Source organism: Gallinula chloropus (genome assembly GCF_964237585.1).
Source record: "Gallinula chloropus genome assembly, chromosome: 28".
Classification (NCBI taxonomy): Eukaryota; Metazoa; Chordata; class Aves; order Gruiformes; family Rallidae; genus Gallinula; species Gallinula chloropus.
Genome location: NC_140113.1, coordinates 666,013 through 685,901, shown reverse-complemented (window position 1 = coordinate 685,901; position 19,889 = coordinate 666,013). Strand labels below are relative to the sequence as shown.

The 19,889-nt window shown below is 54.1% G+C and overlaps 1 protein-coding gene across 1 annotated transcript in view; it reads left to right on the top strand.

Annotated features, from left to right (window-relative positions):
• Positions 1–1,632: 1,632 nt before the first annotated feature.
• Positions 1,633–19,889, top strand: part of LOC311201693 (hydrocephalus-inducing protein-like) — a gene marked incomplete at its 5' end in the record, with an annotated part of 30,359 nt that continues 12,102 nt past the window's right edge. The window contains 14 exons of the mRNA XM_084276122.1: positions 1,633–1,768; positions 1,838–2,075; positions 2,618–2,693; positions 3,555–3,654; positions 4,696–4,814; positions 5,101–5,324; positions 7,414–7,481; positions 8,868–9,103; positions 9,911–10,011; positions 11,018–11,153; positions 11,563–11,727; positions 15,259–15,411; positions 16,556–16,794; positions 17,715–17,958. Of these exons, the coding sequence (XP_084132248.1) occupies positions 1,633–1,768; positions 1,838–2,075; positions 2,618–2,693; positions 3,555–3,654; positions 4,696–4,814; positions 5,101–5,324; positions 7,414–7,481; positions 8,868–9,103; positions 9,911–10,011; positions 11,018–11,153; positions 11,563–11,727; positions 15,259–15,411; positions 16,556–16,794; positions 17,715–17,958 (2,235 nt within the window). The remainder of the gene's footprint in view (positions 1,769–1,837; positions 2,076–2,617; positions 2,694–3,554; positions 3,655–4,695; positions 4,815–5,100; positions 5,325–7,413; positions 7,482–8,867; positions 9,104–9,910; positions 10,012–11,017; positions 11,154–11,562; positions 11,728–15,258; positions 15,412–16,555; positions 16,795–17,714; positions 17,959–19,889) is intronic.

Sequence of the window (19,889 nt, the reverse complement as noted above, 5' to 3'; positions counted from 1 at the left end):
GAGACTGGGAGAGACTTGACACTTGTGGTGGGCCTGGAGGAGATGCTGTGTGAGCTGTGGCTGAGGTGGGACTCCCCTGGGAATGAGGGGTAATAAAAGCTGTAGCCCTTTCTTCTGTGAGCTGAGGCTCGCTGCGTTCCTCGTACTTCCATCGGCAAGTGAGAGGAGTAAAGAGTCCCCTTTGCTTTCTTCCAGGTGAAGACATGAACACACACCTTCATGGAGTGGCTGTAGATGTCAACATCTGTCTGGATGAGGAGCCTGTGACCATTGAGAAGACCTACCTCACGCTGTCGAAGCGCAGATGCGTGGCCATCCACAACCGCAGTGACATCATCGCCCGCTTCCAGTGGAAGGCTTGTGGCACGCAGGAGGAGGAGGATCAGCGGGAGAGAAGGTCCGTTTCAAAGATGCCTTTGGTTAGGTACCCTGCCCAAGGGGAACGCTACCGTCTGGCCTCGAGGTGGGTTGGTGCTTTTAGGACAAGTCAGCCATCCACAGCATCAGGGTGGGTGTCCCTGGGCTTTAGGGTAATGGAGCTGGGTGCTTCCCATCCCAGTTCCATCCACCCTCTGGCTGAGGGTGATGTTTTGGGGAGGAAAGCTTGATTGCAGTGAGTGGATTTCCTCTGAGAGCGAGCTCTGGTGTTTGTGGGAGCTGCAGACTGCTGAGAGCCAGTGTCTCCCGGGCTGCAGAGAGTCTGTGAAGCTTCATTGGCCCAGGAGGATGAGGCCATCTCCTGAATAGGTTTGGGCTGTCCAGGTTTCCAGCACGGGGTGTTTCTGCCTTTCCTTCGAGCCTGGGGAGAGTTTGTAGGTGGAAGGGTCTGCAGGGAAGGAAGGTAGGGCAGCATGGGACTTGGAAGTGCATTTGGGCTTCAGAACCCCCTGTCTTCATGGTGGTGAGAGATGGGGCTGGATCTTCAAAGGACGTCTTTGGGGAAGCTTTGAAAGGCCTCTCTCAGGTGGCAGAGACACACTCGGAGCCCGGGAGGTGGAATGAGGAATGGGAGATTGCACTTCAAAGCTTGGGTGATTTGGGAATCCTTTCTCAGAGTGGGGTGGATGCAGGAGTTAGCGTGACCGTGGAGCTGATGAGGAACCTGCCACAAACTGGAGGCTTTGTGAGGGCTTCTGAGCAAATAAAGGTGAAGGGAATTAGGTGAGAAATGCCTTGAAGGCCAAAAGTAGTTTTCCACTGTTACCTCTTTTTAATTGCACAGTGTGTGACTTGTGTGTGAGCTCAGTGTGTTAAAAGAAAACCTCATGACCTCCTCTTGGTAAAGGAATAGTCCAGGGAAGTGCCCCCTCTCCCCACCTGCCTGTCTCAGACTGGGCCCTGAGTGATGCTCTGCCCCTCAGAAGCCATCTTTTTCCCCAATTAGATTTGATCTCCTGCCAGCTTGTCCCCTAGACACTTCCCAGGATGTTTGGGGATGGTCGTAGCTCCAGGGCCGCTGACCTGCTGTCAGAGGAGCTGTTGAGGTCTTGGATCAGGGAGGATGTTTTCATGGGAGAAAGCAACACAGGACCCCAGTTTGTGCCCCAAGAAGACCTGGGTCATTGGAAGCTCTATCCAGAGGTTTGTCCTGCAGGACTCTCTGGGATGTAAGGGTGGAATTCCTGTCTGCTGATGGAGGTTGAGTTGAGGGTCGCTCATCTCGGGCTGGCAGCCCCCGCTAAACGCGCAGCGTTGCAGGTCAGCCGTGGAGGAACGTCTGCCCTTGCGCTCTACGGGGAGCTGGCCAACGCAAGGAGTTTTGGTGCTGGTGAGGGCACTCGCCCCAGGCTCTGTCTGTGTGCAGCCAGGAACGGCCAGGACTGTGTTTCCTTTCCAGTTGTGTTTGAATTGAGCCGGGTGACGATTGCCGTGTGGTTTCTACCCCGCGGCCTCGATGTGCTGCATACAGAGCCGTCTGCTTCCCCCCTCCCTGAGTTGTCAGCTGCTGGTTCCTCGTGGCTGTGGGACTGGAGCGTGAAGTGGGACAGCAGTGCACCCGCTCGGAAGTTCTGCTCCCTTCCCATCTCTGGCTTGTCATCCTTCAAGTCCGGGATGATTTTGGCAACTACTCCCAAGTGAGGATTAACTGTGTCAGAGCTCTGAGGAGAAGGGGAAAAGGAAAAAAGCAGGTGGTTTAGGGCCAGGCTGAAGGGTTTGGGCTCAGAGGTGCCAGTCCTGACGTCTTCATCAGGTGATGTTAGGCTTCCTTTCTCACAGCCTCTGTATTTCTGCACCTACCCACTGATTTCACTGGGATGCTGTGGTGCCTGAATGCCGGAGCCCTGGGATCCTCTGGTGGAGGCGGGGTGGGGAGCAGAGGGGCTGTGGTTGTTCCTTACACCTGCGGGTCTGAAAGGGAAGAGAAGACAGTGATGCTGGGAACCTGCAGCCCAGAGCAGGGGTCTGATGCCCTGCCTGGTGATACGCTGCCCTGGTGCTCCTCATCCTCCTCTGCCTCCCCTGAGCATCCTGGGGGTAGGAGAAGCCAGTTTGAGGATGGAGATGGATTCCCCATTGGTTGTGGCAGCAGCTTTGAGCTAGGTCGCTCTCCTGAGGGCTGCTCACTTGTGTAAGACCCCAGGACGCAAGATCACCTTTCCCGCCTCCTCTTCTGCAGCATCCCCGACCAGAGTGCCAAGGTGCAAGGAGAATCCCTGCTTTCCTCCGACGGGATCTTCAGCATTGAGCCAGCCGTAAGTGAGAGCTTTGAAAGCTCCCTTTCTCTTCTTCCTCCTCCTCTTCCTCCCTGAATGAGGTCACTCAGCAGATCCCTGCTTGATGTGCTGGGAGGAAACATTGGGTTTCTGGTGGGGCCGGGAGAGCTGGTGGCAAAAAGCGTTTCCCAACTCGTGATGGGCACCGGGAGCCTAAAGCTGGGCTTTGCTCCCAGGGCTATAAATGAAGAGCTGCCCAAGTGTCCTGACCACGTTCAGAGGGATGGAGCCTTACATGTAAAGGCACACCTTCCACAGGGCTAACGCAGGGTGTGGGACCATGTCAGTTGAGATGCTGACCCGAAGAGCGAAGCGCTCCTCTGTGGGAAGGAGGGCAAATTCAGCCCCCGGAACTTTGTCACTGTGAGGGTGATGGAGCCCTGGAACAGGCTGCCCAGAGAGGCTGGGGAGTCTCCTTCTCTGGAGACATTGAAGCCCCCCTGGATGCATTCCTGTAGGATTTACCATGTGTGACCCTGCTCTGGCAGGGGGTGGGACTGGATGAGCTTTGGAGGTCCCTTTCAGCTCCTAACGGTCTGTGAGTCCGTGACTGGCCAGCACCTCTGAAGCGATCCTGCTGGACTCGCTGGAGTGTGAGCTGGGCTGGTTGCTCCGCTATAGCCCTAATTTAAGAAAATGCCTCTCCCAGGTGCCAGTAAAGGTCAGGGACTGGGAAAGTTTTTTGTAGCTGCTTCCAAACTCCCTTATAAATATTGTTGATCAGTGTTACTGGCTCTTTCCTCTTCCCTGGTGCTCTAAATATCGGCTCATGGGGCCACGGTTGGAACGAAGGGATGTGACGTTTGAAGATAAATGGTTTGCTGTCTGCTTCTGTTTTAGGAGGGAGAGATTTGGCCAAATTGTTCAGCTGAAATTAGTGTGACCTTTAAGCCTGAAGAAGCCAGAGTGTATCAACAAAAGTTCTACTGCGACATCTCAGGTACGGCTCCTGTCCCCTCCTGCTCTTGCCCGTGGTGGGGAGGAGCCTGGCTGAGGTATTATGGTGGGAATTTGGGGAGTTGCTTCTCCCTAGACATCCTAAAGCCCTGTGGTGGTTAGATGCTGCTGCAGGTGGCGAGCCCTGGAGCACCCAGGTGTGGAGCTGTATGTTGGGTGCAGGTGGTGCTGAGCTGCATGAGTATAAACAGCAGATTTTTGTCTTGGGTTGTGTTTTCCTGAGCTTTACACCTTCCTTGAGTGGATTTCAAAGCTCATCTTAGCACATGGGAAGAGATTCAGAGGTGGCGTTGGAAACTCAGCATCACCCCAAATCCTGTGTTCAGTTTGGGCACCTGACTCCAAGAAGGACATGGAGGTCCTGGAGCGTGTCTAGAGAAGGGCAGTGGGGCTGGGGAAGGGGCTGGAGGGCAAATCCTCTGAGGAGCGGCTGAGGGAGCTGGGGGCGTTCAGCCTGGAGAAGAGGAGGCGGAGGGGAGACGTTATTGCTCTCTCTAGCTCCCTGAAAGGAGGCTGTGGGGAGCTGGGGCTCAGCCTCTTCTCACAGCTAAGTAGCGAGAGGACGAGAGGGAATGGCTGCAAGTTGTGCCAGGGGAGGTTCGGGTTAGAAAGGAGGAGAAATTTCTTCTCCAAAAGAGCCATTGGGCATTGGAAGGGGCTGCCCAGGGAGGTGGTGGAGTCACCGTCCCTCAGGAAAGGTTGGATGAGGTACTTAGGGACATGGTTTAGTGAGTAATAGAGGTGGTGGGGGGATGGTTGGGCTGGATGATCTTGGAGGTCTTTTCCAGCCTTAATGATTGTGTGATTGTTTCAGGGTGCAAAGTGATGGCTCAATTAGAAAGCAGCCCAAGGGTTTGGTCAGAAAGGAGAAAGCAGCCCAAAGGCATATCTGCCAAGGGAAGGGTCCTGTACCTTTCCCTGGATCTTCCTGGGCTGATCTCTGCCAGCCCCAAGTCGGAGGCTAGAGCCTGGAAAATGCGGGATCAGAGGGAATTGCTGTTCTGACATTGAATTCTCTCCCCAGGCCGTGAGACCAGGCTGCCCCTGTGCATCCAAGGGGAAGGCATAGGGCCTCAGCTGCGCTCCAGCTTTGAGCGTCTGGACATCGGGGATGTCTTCATGGGAGCAGCACACAAGTACGAGGTGAGCTGTGAGAGCTAGCAGGGCTTGGGCTGGAGCCTGCTGGCTCCTTGTGGGATTTCTGGCAGCTCAGGAGTTGTGAGCAGGGCAGTTCTGTGCCAGCTGGACAAAGGCAGAGGTTCTATGGAGTTATCACTGCTTTGCCTGGAAAAAACCCAAAGGCAGAACTTGTCCCGTTGTATTTCCTTTGCCTTCTGCCTTGCAGGTGTTCATTGTTGAATTAGAAAGCAAATGGGTCTTCTCTAAAGGAAATGTCCTTCTGTGTTTCCATTTTGCCTTCCTGCTGCAGGTGGTGCTGTTTAACAAAGGACTCATCCAAGCTGCCTTCAGCTTGGTTCCTCCAGCTACAGCTCTGGGCTCCTGCTTCACCTTTCTCCCCAGCGAGGGGGAGATTTTGCCAGACGATCTCCAGGTCATCCAGATCTCCTTCAGTTCCACCATCCTGGGGAAGTTCACAGAAGAATTCAAGTTCAATGTGAATGGATCCCCTGAGCCCGTGACCTTGTCTATCAGGTGAGTGGGGAGGTTACAGGAGCTTGGTGGGCACCTCTGGAGTTATCTCTGGGTAGTGATCTCCCACCTGCCTCATTTTCTGGTGAAGCAGAGAGAAAAAGGTGTTGTGGGAGGTCTTGGCATGGGGATGCTAGGTTACGAGCTGAGACCCTTTAACCTTGGCTCCAGTTTGAACCTTGCAACCCAGGGGTGATGACCTTCCTTCCTTCCTACGCCCTCAATATACCCTGTTTAACTCTGAAAGACTTGGGTGCCTGTGGGAAGCACCTTGGCCTTCTTGGTGGAGCTTTCCAGGACACTCTTGGCACGGAGTTTGGCAGCGACAGGTTCCTATCGTGAGCCTTTGACACCCCAGTGTGATGATCCTGGGTCTGGAAGTGACTACCCATGCTGGGAAAAGTTTAACTGGAAAGGTGTGGAGATGCCTGCTGCCCAGGGTGGGTACCAGGAGCTGGTAGCTCCTTCCCCCTTTGGGTTGCGGCAGGCGTGTGATGGGCTGTAGATGGGTCTGGGATGGGTCTGTGATGTCCCACGTGAAGGCACAGCGAGGCCAAAAGCACTTTGGAGACCCTTGAGCAACAGGCCAGCCTGGGTGATTTTGTGTTTTATAATCCTCTGTTAAGAATCCACCCAACCTGGGTAGCAGCAGGCTCAGTGTCATCCCTCGCACTCCTGTGTTGGGACAAGGTGTCCTCCCAGCTCCTGTGCAGCGAGTGCTGTGCTGCCTCCTTCCTGCAGCTGGAAAAGCGCCGATGCAGGAGCCTGGGAGCTCTCTGCAGCAAGAACTCGGGCATCATCCTGTGGGCCGGTGCTGGTGCAGAAGATAATGTGCACCAAGCCGAGGAGGGGAAAGAGAAAAGGCTGCTAAGAGAGTCAAAGCTCCTTTCTCAGGCTCTCAGCAGCGGATAAACTTGTCCCAGTGGGTCATAACCATGGGCTGTTGGGATAGTGTGGTGTAGGCAGGCAAGATGTGGGGCTGGCTGTGCCTCCTTGGCCAGCAGCCTCCTGCTAGATCAAGGTAGCCAAGAAATGAAAGGAATCTGCAGTGGGTTTTGCCAGTGAGGCAAGAGAAACCGGTAAAAACAGAACAAGAAGTTTATTGCTTGAAGAGAGAGCGGGGAGTCGGTGTGACCAACTGGAGCTTCAAGACACCCACCCACCCGCTCGAGCTGAGCGCCCCGCTCCTCGGGAGGCTTTGAATGCTGGATTGAGTCCCATGCGGAGAACAACTCCCATTTGGATGTGAGCTGGCTGGTGGGATACTGGGCTATGAAGAAGGGAATGAGGATGAGTGTTTGAGCAGTTCTTTGTTATCCTTCCCACTCAGCAAGAACCCCCGAGTCCACTAATGCTGCCATAGATGTGATCGTTCCCAAAACATCCGCGTTTCCCCCCCAGGTGGAGCTGGGCTCGGGTGGCATCAGCCATGAGGTGAATTCATGAATGGTGTGTGGCTCCAAGGGCCGATTTCAGGCAGTGATGGCGAGTTTCAGAGTTTGGAGCTGATTTTAGGGACAGGAGAGGAGGTGTGGTGGGTTCAGGGCCCCGTGTTTGGTTTAAGATGTGTTGTTCTTGGCTGTGTCAGCAGTGAGAAGCTGATACATTCCTGTGTAGAATTGTTGGTGATCTTGTGGTTGGTGGGTGTCTGTGCGCTCCCTAGGATTCTGATAATTGTGTGGATCCAGATCTCCTGAGAAGACGCTCAGCCACTCAATGGAAACGCTGGCTCCAGCTGAGACGAAGGGAACCTGAGGAGGGTTACTCCATTGAGTCCGCTTTTGTGTGGGCTTCTCTACCCATGCGTTAGAGATGGGGAAACTGAGTCACGGAGCCATCGCTTGTTTGGGGCCCCTCATTGAGCCAACTTGGGGGCATAGCTTTGCCCTATCCTGCCTGACACTGTGCCCTAAGCCCCATCTGATAGCTGCTGGCCACCTCCTGTCCCCTTGAATGAGGGCAAGGGTGTGAGGGGCTGGTTTGAAACCCGCCGTGGTTCTGACACCGGCTCTTACCCGCCCGAGCAGCAGGGAGAGCTGAAAGCTCTGCAGTTCTCTAACTCAGCCAGTGCCTTGTCTGTCTGTCCTCACAGTGGCTGCGTCATTGGACCAACGCTCCACTTCGATGTGCCTGCCCTCTGCTTCGGTGACGTCTCCTTCGGTGAGTGCGCCCTGGGCTTGGACCGCGGGCCGAGAGGTCCATGCGTTACCGAAACAGGGCGCTTGGAACCTCAGAGCACCCAGAATGTGTGTTCCTCTGCAGCAGCAGCCTTCAGGGTGTTCAAAGCAGGACTGATACCCTTGGCAGCAGAATGGCCGCGAGGGTATCAGTCCCTGAAATGCCCCGGGAATGGGAGATGGGGAAAAAAGGGTGATGCTGGCGGGGGAAAGAAGGGCGGTGCCTGGGAGGGGGAGAAGGGCGACGCTGGGGTTGGGGGAAAAGGGAGACGTTGGAGGGGGAGAAGGGTGATGGAGCTGTGAACCAGCCTGAAGCTGCTCTGGATAAATGTTGGGAGGACAGGAGCCATTCAGTCCCCTGAGCCTTAGTGTGAAATGTTAATTAGTGCTGGGAGGGCACCTTGTTATCACCTACCCCATAATATGCCCAAGCCATAGCTCTGCGCAGAGCTCCTTCCCTGTGTCCCACCACCCCAAAAGCCCAGTTCTGCTGAGCCAGCAGCGCTGGTGGCTGAGCATCCAGAGCTCCATTGAAATGCAGGTTCTGGTTCTCCATCTCTGCCTCACAAAAGGCTTTTTACTGAGATGAGGTGAAGTTTTTAATGGGAAATCAGTTGTAGATTGATGGAAGGGCCATTATCGAGATGGGCCAGCCAAACCAGATGTCTTCTCCTGGGCTGGTCTCCTGCCTCTGCAGAACATCCCCACTGAGTGGGGTTATGCCACTGGTGCGGCAGGGAAAGCTGGTGTCAGAGCTTTTTGAGCAGTAATGAGACGTCGCCGTTCGTTAGGGAAGGTGAGACACGGCTTCTGCTGATTTCTCAGCCAGTGTCAGGCTCAGCTCCTGCCAAGTGGGCTGCAAACCTTCACGTGCTCCATCTGGTCACCCTGAAACAGGAGATGCCGTAAGGCTCCAGCTAACAAAACTGCATCAGAGGGCTTTGCATCGGGCTGTAGCTCCCCATTTCATCCATCCCTGCTTTTACTGCAGCTTCTCCTTGGTGCCAACCTGCTCTTCCGTATTGCAAACCACGGGGGGTGTTCATGGGGAGTTTTACGGATCCGATTCTGGGAGTAAATGCTCTGTCTGGCTGCTCACTCTTACGTGAGACGTAACCGGTGCTGGTGTCGGGGCAGCTGAGAGAGAAAAACTGATGGCTTTGGGCATCAGAGCTGCCAAGGAGGGATCTCCATCACCAGCCTGGCACAGAGCTTCCATGGCAATTAATTCCTTGCTGGGCTTCTCAATTAGCTGCAGTTGAGATTGAAGAGAGCCAAAGTCCAGGTGCAGTTTTACCGTGAGAGGCTGTTCAGCCCAGGAATGGTGGGATAACGGGGGCATAAATCCCTCTGTGTGTCTCTTCCCCAGGCTTCCCTCACACCTTGTCGTGTCGCCTCAAAAACACCTCCTTGGTGCCCATGACTTTCCACCTTCGCATCCCCGGGGACGGCTCGGGAGGGCCCAGCGTTACCAGTGCTGCTTGGCTGTCGAACAACGATCCTGAGCCCTGGAGATGGGGAGTTGAAGGTTCCATCAGGCCGTCCGAATTTACCATCAAGCCTTGCAGCGGGACCATCCGCGCCCTGGGATCCAGGAATATCAAGGTGTGGGGAGAATCCGTCCGGCCGTGCTTCAGCAGATGGAGCTGAAGCTTCACTGGTGGGGAGGGTCCGGGGGGGCTTTAGTGATGGGAGGCAGATAGATGCACTTGTGTTGTCTGGGTTGGTCCGGGATGTTTGTGAAGGGGCATCGGTTTGTTTCCAGAACCATCCGCTGAGCATCCTGTGCCCTATGGTCAGGTGCGGAAGCCACGTGTGTGCTTGAGCGCTGCGTGGAGCTGTGGCTTTGGCTTAACCGTGGGCAGAGGAAGGATGAGGACAGCGGGTGGCCATTAGAGAGATGCCCTTGTGTAAAGCAGTTTGCTTTTCTTCCCGGACTTGTTTTCCCTCTCCCAGTGAGCAGAGGAGCTGCATTCACTGCAGCCATCCCTAGGGGGGGCTGAAGCAGCTCTGCCAGGTGTGACCTGCACCCAACTTCTGGGGCCCTTGGCATTTGGCCCTGGCTGTAAAGCTGAACTCGCTGGGTTTGAGGCAATGCATTGCCCCGGGATTTACGCTGTTGTAGCTGAGATTAGAACTGAGATTAATTTTAATACAGTGGTGAGCAGAGCAGTTGTCTGATTAGGCTTTAATTCAGCTTACACACACCCTGTTAACCACACAGGGTGTTGAACCAAGCAGATGCTGTCAGGAGACCTTTATTGCTCTCAGACTCTGCTCTACACATGGAGCAGCAGAAGGATTAGGGGAAAATCCTTCTCCTTACCATGGAAGGAGAATCAGGGGACGCCACACACGGAACGATAGTTTTTGGGGGTGGTGAAGGTCTTTGATGCTCTTCTCTGTCACCAGGTCACCCTGTGCTCCAACACCGTGAAGAAGTACAAGCTGGCGCTGGTGGTGGATGTGGACGGTGTCGGCAAGGAGGTGCTGGGGCTGCTCCTCACAGCCAGGTATCGGCGCTTTCCTTTGCGGCGTGTCCTCTCTCCTGGTGCATCGTCTCTCCTCCCCTCACACAAAGGCCAGCTCCAAACGAGAAGTATTACTTAATGAGCTCGTTAAGCAGGGCTTTGAAAGCAGCCAGTGTTGAGGAGCATCTGTGCTCACCAGACAGGCACAGCCCCCAGCCTTTTCCTAATTATATTAATTAGATTAATTATAGACCTATTTCTTTGGTGGGTGAGGTGTAACAGACTTTCAAAGGGCTGTCTCTCTCCTCCTTCCTGCAAGCAGTCAGTGGGGGAACTGTGTCTGTGTTGCCACCAAAGCACAGTTTTCCTTTGGGATGTGGGAAGCAGCCTGGTGTCTGTCTGGCTTAACAAAGGCACGTGCTAATGGGGAAGGGGCTTAGGGCAGGACTGGTGCAGGAAAAATAACAGTAAGATCTTCCGAAGGAGAAACAGAGTCCTTGATGCTGAGGAGAGCTCAGGTTTTGCTGCTTCCCTCTGGTCCTTTTGAGCATGAATGTTCTCACACTTAAGCTGGAAGTCATCCCTGCTGCAGCCAGGCTGGATCCCGCTGTGCTGTGGGTGTTGGTGTCATTACCAGTAGGATGCAGCTCACTGGTGCTTTTCCACCGTCTGGTCAGTGTCTGGGCTGTGATTTTCTTTTTAACAACCACCCACTGCGTAAGGCAGGGGCTGGCTCGGACCTTCCATCGCCACAGCAAGCAGTTGAGGCTCTTCAGGCCCCTTTTCTGGAGAGGAGGGAGTAGTTTCTGCTGAGATACTGGGCCATACTGCACCAATCCTTGGTGGGAAGGTTCCTCCAGAGCTCAGGGCTTGCTGTGGGAATCAAAGGGAATACAGGAAGCTGAAGGCGATTTATTGCTGTCGGGGTAATACATGTCTGTCTGACAGTGACAAATGTGTTCCGCTCCTCTGTGCCCTATTCAAGGAGGAAACAAATTCTACGTTCTCTCAGTATCTCTAATTCCCTTTGGGACATCTCTTTGCCTAGATGCATCGCTCCTGAGCTGGAAGTGCGGGACCCCACTGTGACATTTGGCCGGTGCTTCCTAAACTTCCAGTACGAGCGGCCGCTGACCCTGGTGAACAAGAGCCGCGTTCCAGCCTGCTACAGGCTCCTTCCTCAGGTTTGGCATCGCATCTGCCCTCAAGAGTTATCCAGGGGTTTATTAAGGGGATGAAAAATAATAACAAAGGGGTGGGGTAAGACCTTGCTGGTTTATATTCAGATGGGTTCTTGTTTTCAGCAAAGCTTTGGGTGTAGAAGAACCGCGCCCCTCCCCCCCCCCCCGACTATAGACTTTGGGAAGAGGTTTGTATTCTAGTCTTTAGGTTGATTTTATGCAGGGTGGTGAAAAGCTGCTGTGAGGAGGCTGCTGGCATGGGTGTGTATGCCTGTGGGTGCAGCAGCTTTTGGACCCCCTTGGGATTCAAAGCCCATCCCGCTCTCCTAGCTGGGTTCCAATGGTAGATGTTAAGGAGTGCAGGTTTCTTCGGAGGTCGCTCTGAATTTGGGTTTGATTCTGTCTCTTACAGAAGCACAAGCAGGGTGATGCTGTGCTGTACTCCAGCCCCATGTTCTCTGGGATCATCAAGCCTTACAGCACTGTCAGGGTCCCGTTGGTGCTGGAAGCCCAGAAGTTGGGACATCAGTCTGCTTCTGCTGTGCTCGCTGTGCTTGGGAACAAGAAATCCCCATTGGTGAGTCCTCGAGGTTCCTAATTCCAGGGATCCTTCCCGGGGCTGCAGTACGCAGCCAGGGTGGACAAGGAAAGGGGTTCGTGGTACAAGCAACAGTCAAGGTCTAGAGGAGAGGAAGGCTGGTGGGACTTCTTCGGCAGGTGACAGTCTGAGAGTCCGATGTGGCACATAATTACAGATAGGGGAGACAGGATAACGAGCGCAGTCTGCAACCCAGCATGGTCCCTGGAGCTGAGACTCTGCTGCGTGATTAGGTGAGCAGGAGCTGCTGCTTCAGAGCAGGAACTTTTGTTCAGGAGGGCACTGGGACAGCCTGTGTGAGAAACCACGCTGAGAGCTTGGCCCATCACGTCGAGAAGTATCTGTCTTATCTCTGCGTAAAGCCCTGTGCATCTCCACACCCCTGGCATCTGCAAGGCAGGGACTCTTCCTTTTTCCAGCACAGGCTTGGAAATGGTGAAGCATTCCTGACGATGTTTCTGGAGCCTCCTGAAAGATGCTGTTAGCGTTCAGGCATGCACAGCAGCAGCAGTGACAGCAAGATGTAGGCAGGAGAATGCCTTGTGTAGTGTCCTGGCTTCATCTAGCTGAAATCTAGAACAAATGTAGTTAATTAAATTTAAGTTTAGAATGATATTAACTTTGGAAGCGGCTGTTTCAGGATGTCTTGCCATCTCTCTGAGCATGAAGTAGGATGCTACAGGAACCTTAAGCTTTCTGTACCCGAAAGGGAGGCTGGCCTTTTGAAAGCAGGCTGGGGATTGAAACTGTCATTAAAACAGATGGAAACAATGCTGCTCAATCCCTGGATGCCAGGGAACATCTCAAGCCTGGCCTTTGTGGCTGTGCTGGTAGGAGAGACAGGCAAGCCTGAAGTGGGACAAACCAGTTGCTTGGGCGTAGATGTGGTGTTTCCCTGGAAAAGGGGGATTTCTGCCCTCTAGAACCAGCCTGCTGTTTAACTGCAGTTTCCTTGCAAAGCTTTTCTCCTTGAGCTAACAGCTTCTGGGTTCAAAGCTTCACCTTGCCTAAAGTATTTGCCTTTGGAAGTGAACGTCATCTTCATTTTCCTTGTGCTTCAGCTGGAGGATCCCAGCTCTCCCTGGCAGGGGGTTGAGTGGCTCCACAAGCCTGTGAAGTCGGTCTTTAACATGCAGCATTTACGCTCCCTTGCCGCGAGCGCCGGTAGAGGCTTCCCTGAGTGTACTGAGCGCAGGGATGGGAGTTTCTGGCCGTGGGGCGGCATTCTCCCTGTTTCCTATAGTCTAAGCAGAGTAGTGGATTCATCTGAAGTTTTCTGGGCTAGCAGAGCATCAACTTGCACATGCTGCACTGGTGGCAAATCCTCCCCATAGGGATCCTGTGACCTCAGCCTGACCCCGGGGGAATGGCTGCAGTGCGTCACGATGGAGCAGAGCGCGAGCTGGCTCTGAAGTCACCCCGTCAGCGCGGATACCGAGTCTGCGGCCGCACCTTGCATTGCGTTGAGTCCCTCTGGGTGTCTGTCGCTTGGTGTTGGGCTTGCAGTGGCTGCGTGCCAGCTTTGGTGTGGTGTATTCTGTCATCCTCTGTGGGAAGGAGCTGGTAAAACCCAGACCTGGGGTTACTGGTGGTCACTTGGACCACGGCTGTCTGCCAGGGACAGATGCTCTTCTTTCCTAAAGGATCTACCGTGACGTTATGGTACCCAGAAGCAAAGCCAGAGTGGTGCTGGGGTTTGTACGTGCAGCAGTATTACCCAGAGCAAAACTCCCGTCGCCTTTCACGGGTGTCACATTGCCCGTCACGCTGTTGAACAGGGTTTTTCTTTCCCCCTTTAAGAAGACAGCAGATGAAGAGTTTCGTTGGCTTTTTAATAAGCCTTCTCCTTGGTGAGGATTCATTGTGTTAGTGCACGTTCCCTCGTTAAAACCAGCTAGCCTGAGCATCTTCCAGATGTTATTGTGTCCACCTCCAGAGGGCTCTGCCCTGCCTTTGCTGCTTCCACCCCACTGCCACTGGGAAGCCAAGGCAGCTGGTGAGACACAGCTCTTCCCTCCAGCTCCTTCTTCCTGGCAGCTCTGGGCAAGCATCAGTAAGACCTCAGCTCTCCCTACCTCCCTCCTCCCGGAGCGATGAAACATCTATCATCACACAGCTTTAGCTTCCTATTTTTGAGGTACCAGCCTTGGTACGTGGCTTGTTGGGGGTTTTTTGGCTCTTGCACAGTGCGCTGTCAAGAGATGAGTGTTTACAGACGCTGCTCCTTCTGCCTGAACTGGACTAGTGATTCTGACAGCTGTCAGTGCCTTTTCCTCGAGTGGGCCATCGTTAAAGGTTTTCCATCACAGAGGCTGGTTTGTCCTGAGGTTAAATCCCACTCTGTGTCCTCTGGTGAATCACACAATGATTGTCAGTGCTGGGAGTTCTGTGTGTTCGGGTTCTGTTGAAAGGTTGAAGTGTTCTTAGGAGCTGGGCTTGTTCAGCCTGGAGAAGAGAAGGCTTTGAGGGGACCTCATTGCAGCCTTCCTGTCCCTGAAGGGAGCAGAGGAACAGGAGGGAATCAGCTGTTCCAAAGGGCAGACACTGGCAGGACAAGGGGGATGGAGTGAAACTGAAGGAGGGAAGGGTTAGATGAGATATCGGGGGAAGTTCTTTCCAGAGAGAGTGGTGAGGGGCTGGAAGGAGCTGCCCAGAGAAGGGGTGGGTGCCCCATCCTTGGGAGTGTTCAAGGGAGTGTTGGATGGGGCCCTGGGCAACCTTGTGTAGCTCCAGGCGTGGAGGTTGTTGGCCCTGCCTGTGGCAGGGTGTTGGAGCTCTCTGGTCCTTGAGGTCCCTTCCAAGCCAGACCGTTCTATGATTCGGAACTGGTGAAGTCCAACCAGAGCAGATGAAGTTCCCTGGTTTTTAGCGCTGTGAGAAGGTGGCTCAGCACAGGAACCCGTCTTCCTCCTCCTACCATGGCCTTTACAAGAAGAAAACTTGGAGGGTCTCAGGCTCTGGAGAGAAAAGCAATCCTGCTTGAGGGACAGAATGAATAATGAATCTCTTGTTCCTGTAGTACTGGGAGTGCCCAGAGGCAGCACCGAGAGGCAGCCAACGGACGTGATCTCTGCTGCCAAGAGCCTGCTTTGCTGGGGGCTCGCGCTGGTTTTCAGGGGGCAGCTTTGTGGGGGATGCGGAAGAAGTTACCGGCCAAGTGTGGCTGTCTGGAAGTCCTAGAGGACAGTTTGGGGCAAGATCCAGCGGGAAAAGGAGCGGGAGCAAGAAAAGGGGCAGGAGCAGGCATGGGGTAGAGGAAGGAGAGCTGAGCAAGGGGGAAAATACAAGTGTGGGGAGCTGGTTTTCTTTATCCCCCAGTAACAGGGGCCTGTGGCTTCCTGATGGGATCACTGTAGATCCCACACTTGCTCCAGGCCTTCTGCATCAGTGTTACAACACCTCAAACGACCGACAGCCGTAATCACCCTCCAGTCTAGGGGTGCCCTGAGAGCCATCTCTTCTTTAAACTTTCCCTTGCCTTTGTTTTTTTAATCTTCCCTACCTGGACAGGACATCAGCTTGAAGGCCGTTGGAGAGGGACCAGTTGTCCACGTGTATCCCAGCAAGATCGATTTTGGCGATATCCAAGTTCTGGCGGACGCTTCTCGCACTCTCTACCTCTCCAACCAGAGTGTTATCCCTGCGTCCTTCCGGGCAGAGGTGGTAAGTATCTGTGGGGATATTTCCCTACAGAAATGATGGCTCCATAGCAGCCTGGGACTTGATTTTTGCACGTGATGTTTCCATGTCGCTATCTGAGAGAGCAGCAAGGTATTCCACCGCAGCGCAGCAAGAGAAGCCCAGCACTGGGGGACCCCTCAGGGAGGCAGGGAGTTTTCCTGGATGGTTGAGCAGAAATTGATGCCAGGTCCTTTCCACAAGTTCTGGCTTTACATTGTGGGAGGTGTTTTGCTCTGAGCTGTGTATTTGGAGCTCTGAGATGAAGAGAAGCCCGTAGCCTTTTTCTCCTGAAAGGAGCATGGGTTTCCTGATCATCTCCCTGCTCTCTCTGCGTCTGTTTCAAGCTCCTCCTGGTGATGGAGACCATTGCTCTGCTGCCAGCTTGCTCCCTGTGAATGTGACTTTAGAAGGACTGGGGGGTCCAGTGCCCTGATCGCCCCATCTGTAAAGGGCAATCTGGAATAAACAAGAGGAAGAGAGAGGAAGCTGGGGCCGTGCCCACAGGGCACAGCTGGCAGGTTTCTTCCTGCTTGTTTCTTCATTGCCCCTCTGTAAACATTCAGAGCTGGATTTCCCGAAGCAGAGAGTGCCAGGGCACCTCACTGCGGCTGATGATCAGTGGGAACGGAGTGCTTCAGTCCTGGGGGGGCTGTTGGGAAGCACTGCCCAACTCTTGGGGAAAGAAGACTTTGGGCATCAGGATTTTGCTCAATCCGTTTGGCAGAGTTTATCCTTCAGGCTCTCGGCCGTATCCCCCGGCTGCGTGGCTGCTGCAGTGGGGTTTGAGCAGTCCTGGCCTTGAGCCTTTGTGCAAACCCGTCTGTGGGGAAGCCAGGAGAGATGCAGCTTGCCTTGGTGTGCTCTCCCAAGGGGAGGCTGGAGGGGAATAAAGCTTCTCCCGAGGATGAGCATCCCTTGGGCTGGGCAAAACAGGGTTAAAGAAGTGGGTCCGTTAAAGGAGGGTGCAATACAAGCTCCAGCATAGTTGCTGTTTCCAGACGCTTGGATTTAGGGAAACGAAGCCTTTATGGATTTACCCTCATGTCTTTAGTCCTTTCTCCTGCACCCCAGAAGAGAGCAGGGTCCGTGGTGTCCGTGCTCACTTAGCGTCTGCCGTGTCTTACAGGCTGGCAAACGCTCGCGCTGCAGGATTGAGCCCAGTAAAGGAGTGATCCCCCCCGAGACCAAGGTGGCTGTGACTGTCATAGCAAACTTGGATGACATTGAACAATTCAAGGACAAGGTGATCGTGTCCATAGAGAACAGCCACAGCTACAACGTCCTGATCCGGGCTTTCGGCATTGGCACCACCATCGTCACGGACAAACCACTTGCTCCGGAGCTCAACTTGGGCCCCCACTTCAGGTAAGTTATCTCTCTGCTCCGGGCTCTGCCGTGGGCCCAGCAAGGAGGAGTTCTGCTGAAATCCTTGGGGCCGGTTCTCCTCCAGCACTCCAAGTTCTGGCTCGGTGCCACTGAAGCCCCAGGAACTCCTTTAGAAATGTTTTCTGGGCGGTTTTCAAGTTGTTAGATTCCCTCAGAAAGCCACTGAGCCAGACACCAGTTGGGAAATGGTTCCCAACTTGCCCTGGGTCAGAATCCATGTATTTTCTGGCTTGATGGAGTAAAGATTTGGAAGAAAACAGCAGGTTCCAGAAGCCTCCAGCAGGGAAACGTGACATTACAAGTAGAAACACAGTACACAGTACTTTTGCAGTAGCCTTGCTGGCTTCTTCACTGGCTGTGGAGTATCGTCTGGCAGCGGGAGAGAACCTTGGCAGTAGCTTGTTAGCAACTCCTTGGCTAAGTTACCAGCACTGTTTGGTTTCCCTTCTGCCCCAGGGAGTCCGGGAGGAGCAGCAGAATTTGTCTTTGCCCTGTATCATCTCTGAGCTTGCTGTCTCTCTCCTGTCCCCTGCCAGGCTGCTCTCTATCAGATGTAGATACTCTTTCCTCCCTTCTCCTGCCTGTTTTCCTTGCTGTCTCTTCCGCCAGCTGCCACAGCACGGAGCAGCCATGGTGGCTGCAGGACCGGCCCTGAATGGAGGAGAAGTCTCCTGAGGTTGGGTGGGTTGGTCTGCGCAAACAGACCGGCTGCTGGATGCTGATAAACTTAGGGGCAACCAGGGTCTGGCTCTTGGTGTAACTTTGAGCTGGGTCAGTGTTTTTGGAGGTGGATTTGTTGCTGGGTGAGTGGTCAGATAAGGCCAGCGGGGCACTGAAGCCAGGTGGGTGCTGGGAAGAGGCAGTTCCTGAGCCATTTTCCATCTCTGCTTCTCTTCTAGCCTACGTCCCTGTTGTTACCGCTTCAAGATAACAAACGCAGGACGACGCATCCATCAGCTCTATTGGAGAATGGAAGGTTCCCCCCCATCTCCCCGTCGTGATTGTCTCCCTGCCATCCAAACCAAGGGCAAAGGTTCCTCCAGACCTGCCAGTCCCGTGTTTAAGATTCAACCTCTGACAGTGGAGCTGATGCCAGGCCAGACTGTGGAGATGACTCTGGAAGGCTCCTCCAGCACTCCTCAGGTGAGGTCCCCCCCGGGTGCTGAGCTTTCCCCATCGCATCACCTCCACTGGGGCTTCTCCTGCAGCCCCTTGACTTCTCCCTGGGAAGATGAACAAGTGCTTTCAAGAAAATATCTCAACGCCCCGAGTGACCATGTCAGCACCAGTTGCACTCCTTGCTGGCCACCATCAGTTCCCAAGGGTTTTTTTTGGGGTGTTTCTATAGCTACCATCAAGCCAACTTGCCCATACCAAAATAGGGGCTGAAGGAACAGGGGCAAACGGTGGGTTACAGGGAAGGAAGGGCAGAGAAAATAAGTTAGGCTTAGCCTAGGAGCAAAGGCAGGGAGTGGATTGAGAAACCGCGAGGTAATTTCTCTGGGGGAAGCAGGGAGTAAAACAAAGGCCCTGGGAAGGGAGGGGAGCGTCTGGGAGCAGCGTTTTTTTCCCTCTACAGACAAACATGGGCAGAGGGCTTGCTTAGAGCCCAGTCCTGGAGGAGAAAAACGAGCCCAGCGCAGCAGCCAGAATGGTGGGAGTGATGTTCTCCATGAGGGAAGCTGCTCCCAGGGATCATTAGAATTGACAGTTCCACTTGTATCAGTATTCCCAGAACAGCTCACCCCAGGCTCTTGGCCGGCCCCGTGTCCCAAGGGCGGTCAGGTCCGGCAGCACCCTTGGATGGCAGCTCAGAGCGGGGGTAGCTCAGCGGGATCACTGTGTCGTCTTCTTCCTGGCCCCTTCTTTCCAGGGGAAGCTCTGCAGAGGAGCTGCCAGCTAAGCCTGGGGCGCATTCCCTCGCTCCAGGCCCACTGGGCACAGATGTTTAGGCGAAGGTGGAATAAATCTGCATGAAGCTCCTGCTGTGTTTTGAAAGGTGTTTTGAAAGGGTTGCCTCGGCGGAGGCTCCAAGATGTGATTCCCGGCTCAGTTGGTTGTGGTGGGACTGTCCCCGTGCAGTTGTGAGTCCCGAGGTTTTGCTGAGGTGGAGAAAAAGGTCCAAGAAAGAAACTAAAATGCTTAGGGCATTGGAGAGGGTGTCTTGCCTGGAAATCTTGAGAAGGGCACTGGGAAGCCCTGTGAAGGGCACCTGTGAGGCAAGAGCATGGGGAGCAGATGTAGCTTTGGGTCTTGAGAAGTTGGTACTCTTGAGGTTGGTCAGAAGCCCAACTCCCTGCGGTGCACGTAGAACCCAAGAGTTGTGAAGGCTGTAGGCTCCCGGGAGGAGTTGGCTTGTGGAGCTGTACCAGAGGGGGAAGAGTGCAGAGAAGGGCAACCAGGCTGGTGAAGGGGCTGGAGGGCAAATCCTATGAGGAATGCCTGAGGGAGCTGGGGATGTTTAGCCTGGAGAAGAGGAGGCTGAGGGGAGACCTTATCACCACCTACAACTACCTGAAGGGAGGTTGTAGAGAGGTGTGCGATGGTCTCTTCAGCCAGGTGACAGAAGATAGAACAAGGGGAAATGACATGAAGCTGTGCCAGGGCAGGTTTAGATTGGATATTAGAAAAAAATATTTTACTGAAAGAGTTGTCAGGGCCTGCAACAGGCTGCCCAGGGAGGTGGTTGAGTCACCATCCCTGGATGTGTTCAAAAAAAGGGTAGATGAGGTACTTAGGGATATGGTTTAGCATAGGATGGGAATGTTTGGACTCGATGATCTTCAGAGGTCTCTTCCAACCTTGTGATTCTTGTGAAGAGTGGAGGGGGAGGAACCTGGGGAAGTAGAACCATGAGAAATCAAGGGAATGGGTTACCCAGCAAGGCTGTGTAAGCCCCTGGATCCCTGGCAGGGTTCAAGGCCAGGTTGGATGGGGCTTTGGCCTGCCTGGTCTAGGGAGGGTGTCCCTGCCCATGGCAGGGGGTTGGACCTAGATGATGTTTTCCGGCATGATGATCATGCTGAGCAGCAGGGCACATCGTGGCGATAACCGTTTGCGGGGGGAGGCGGATT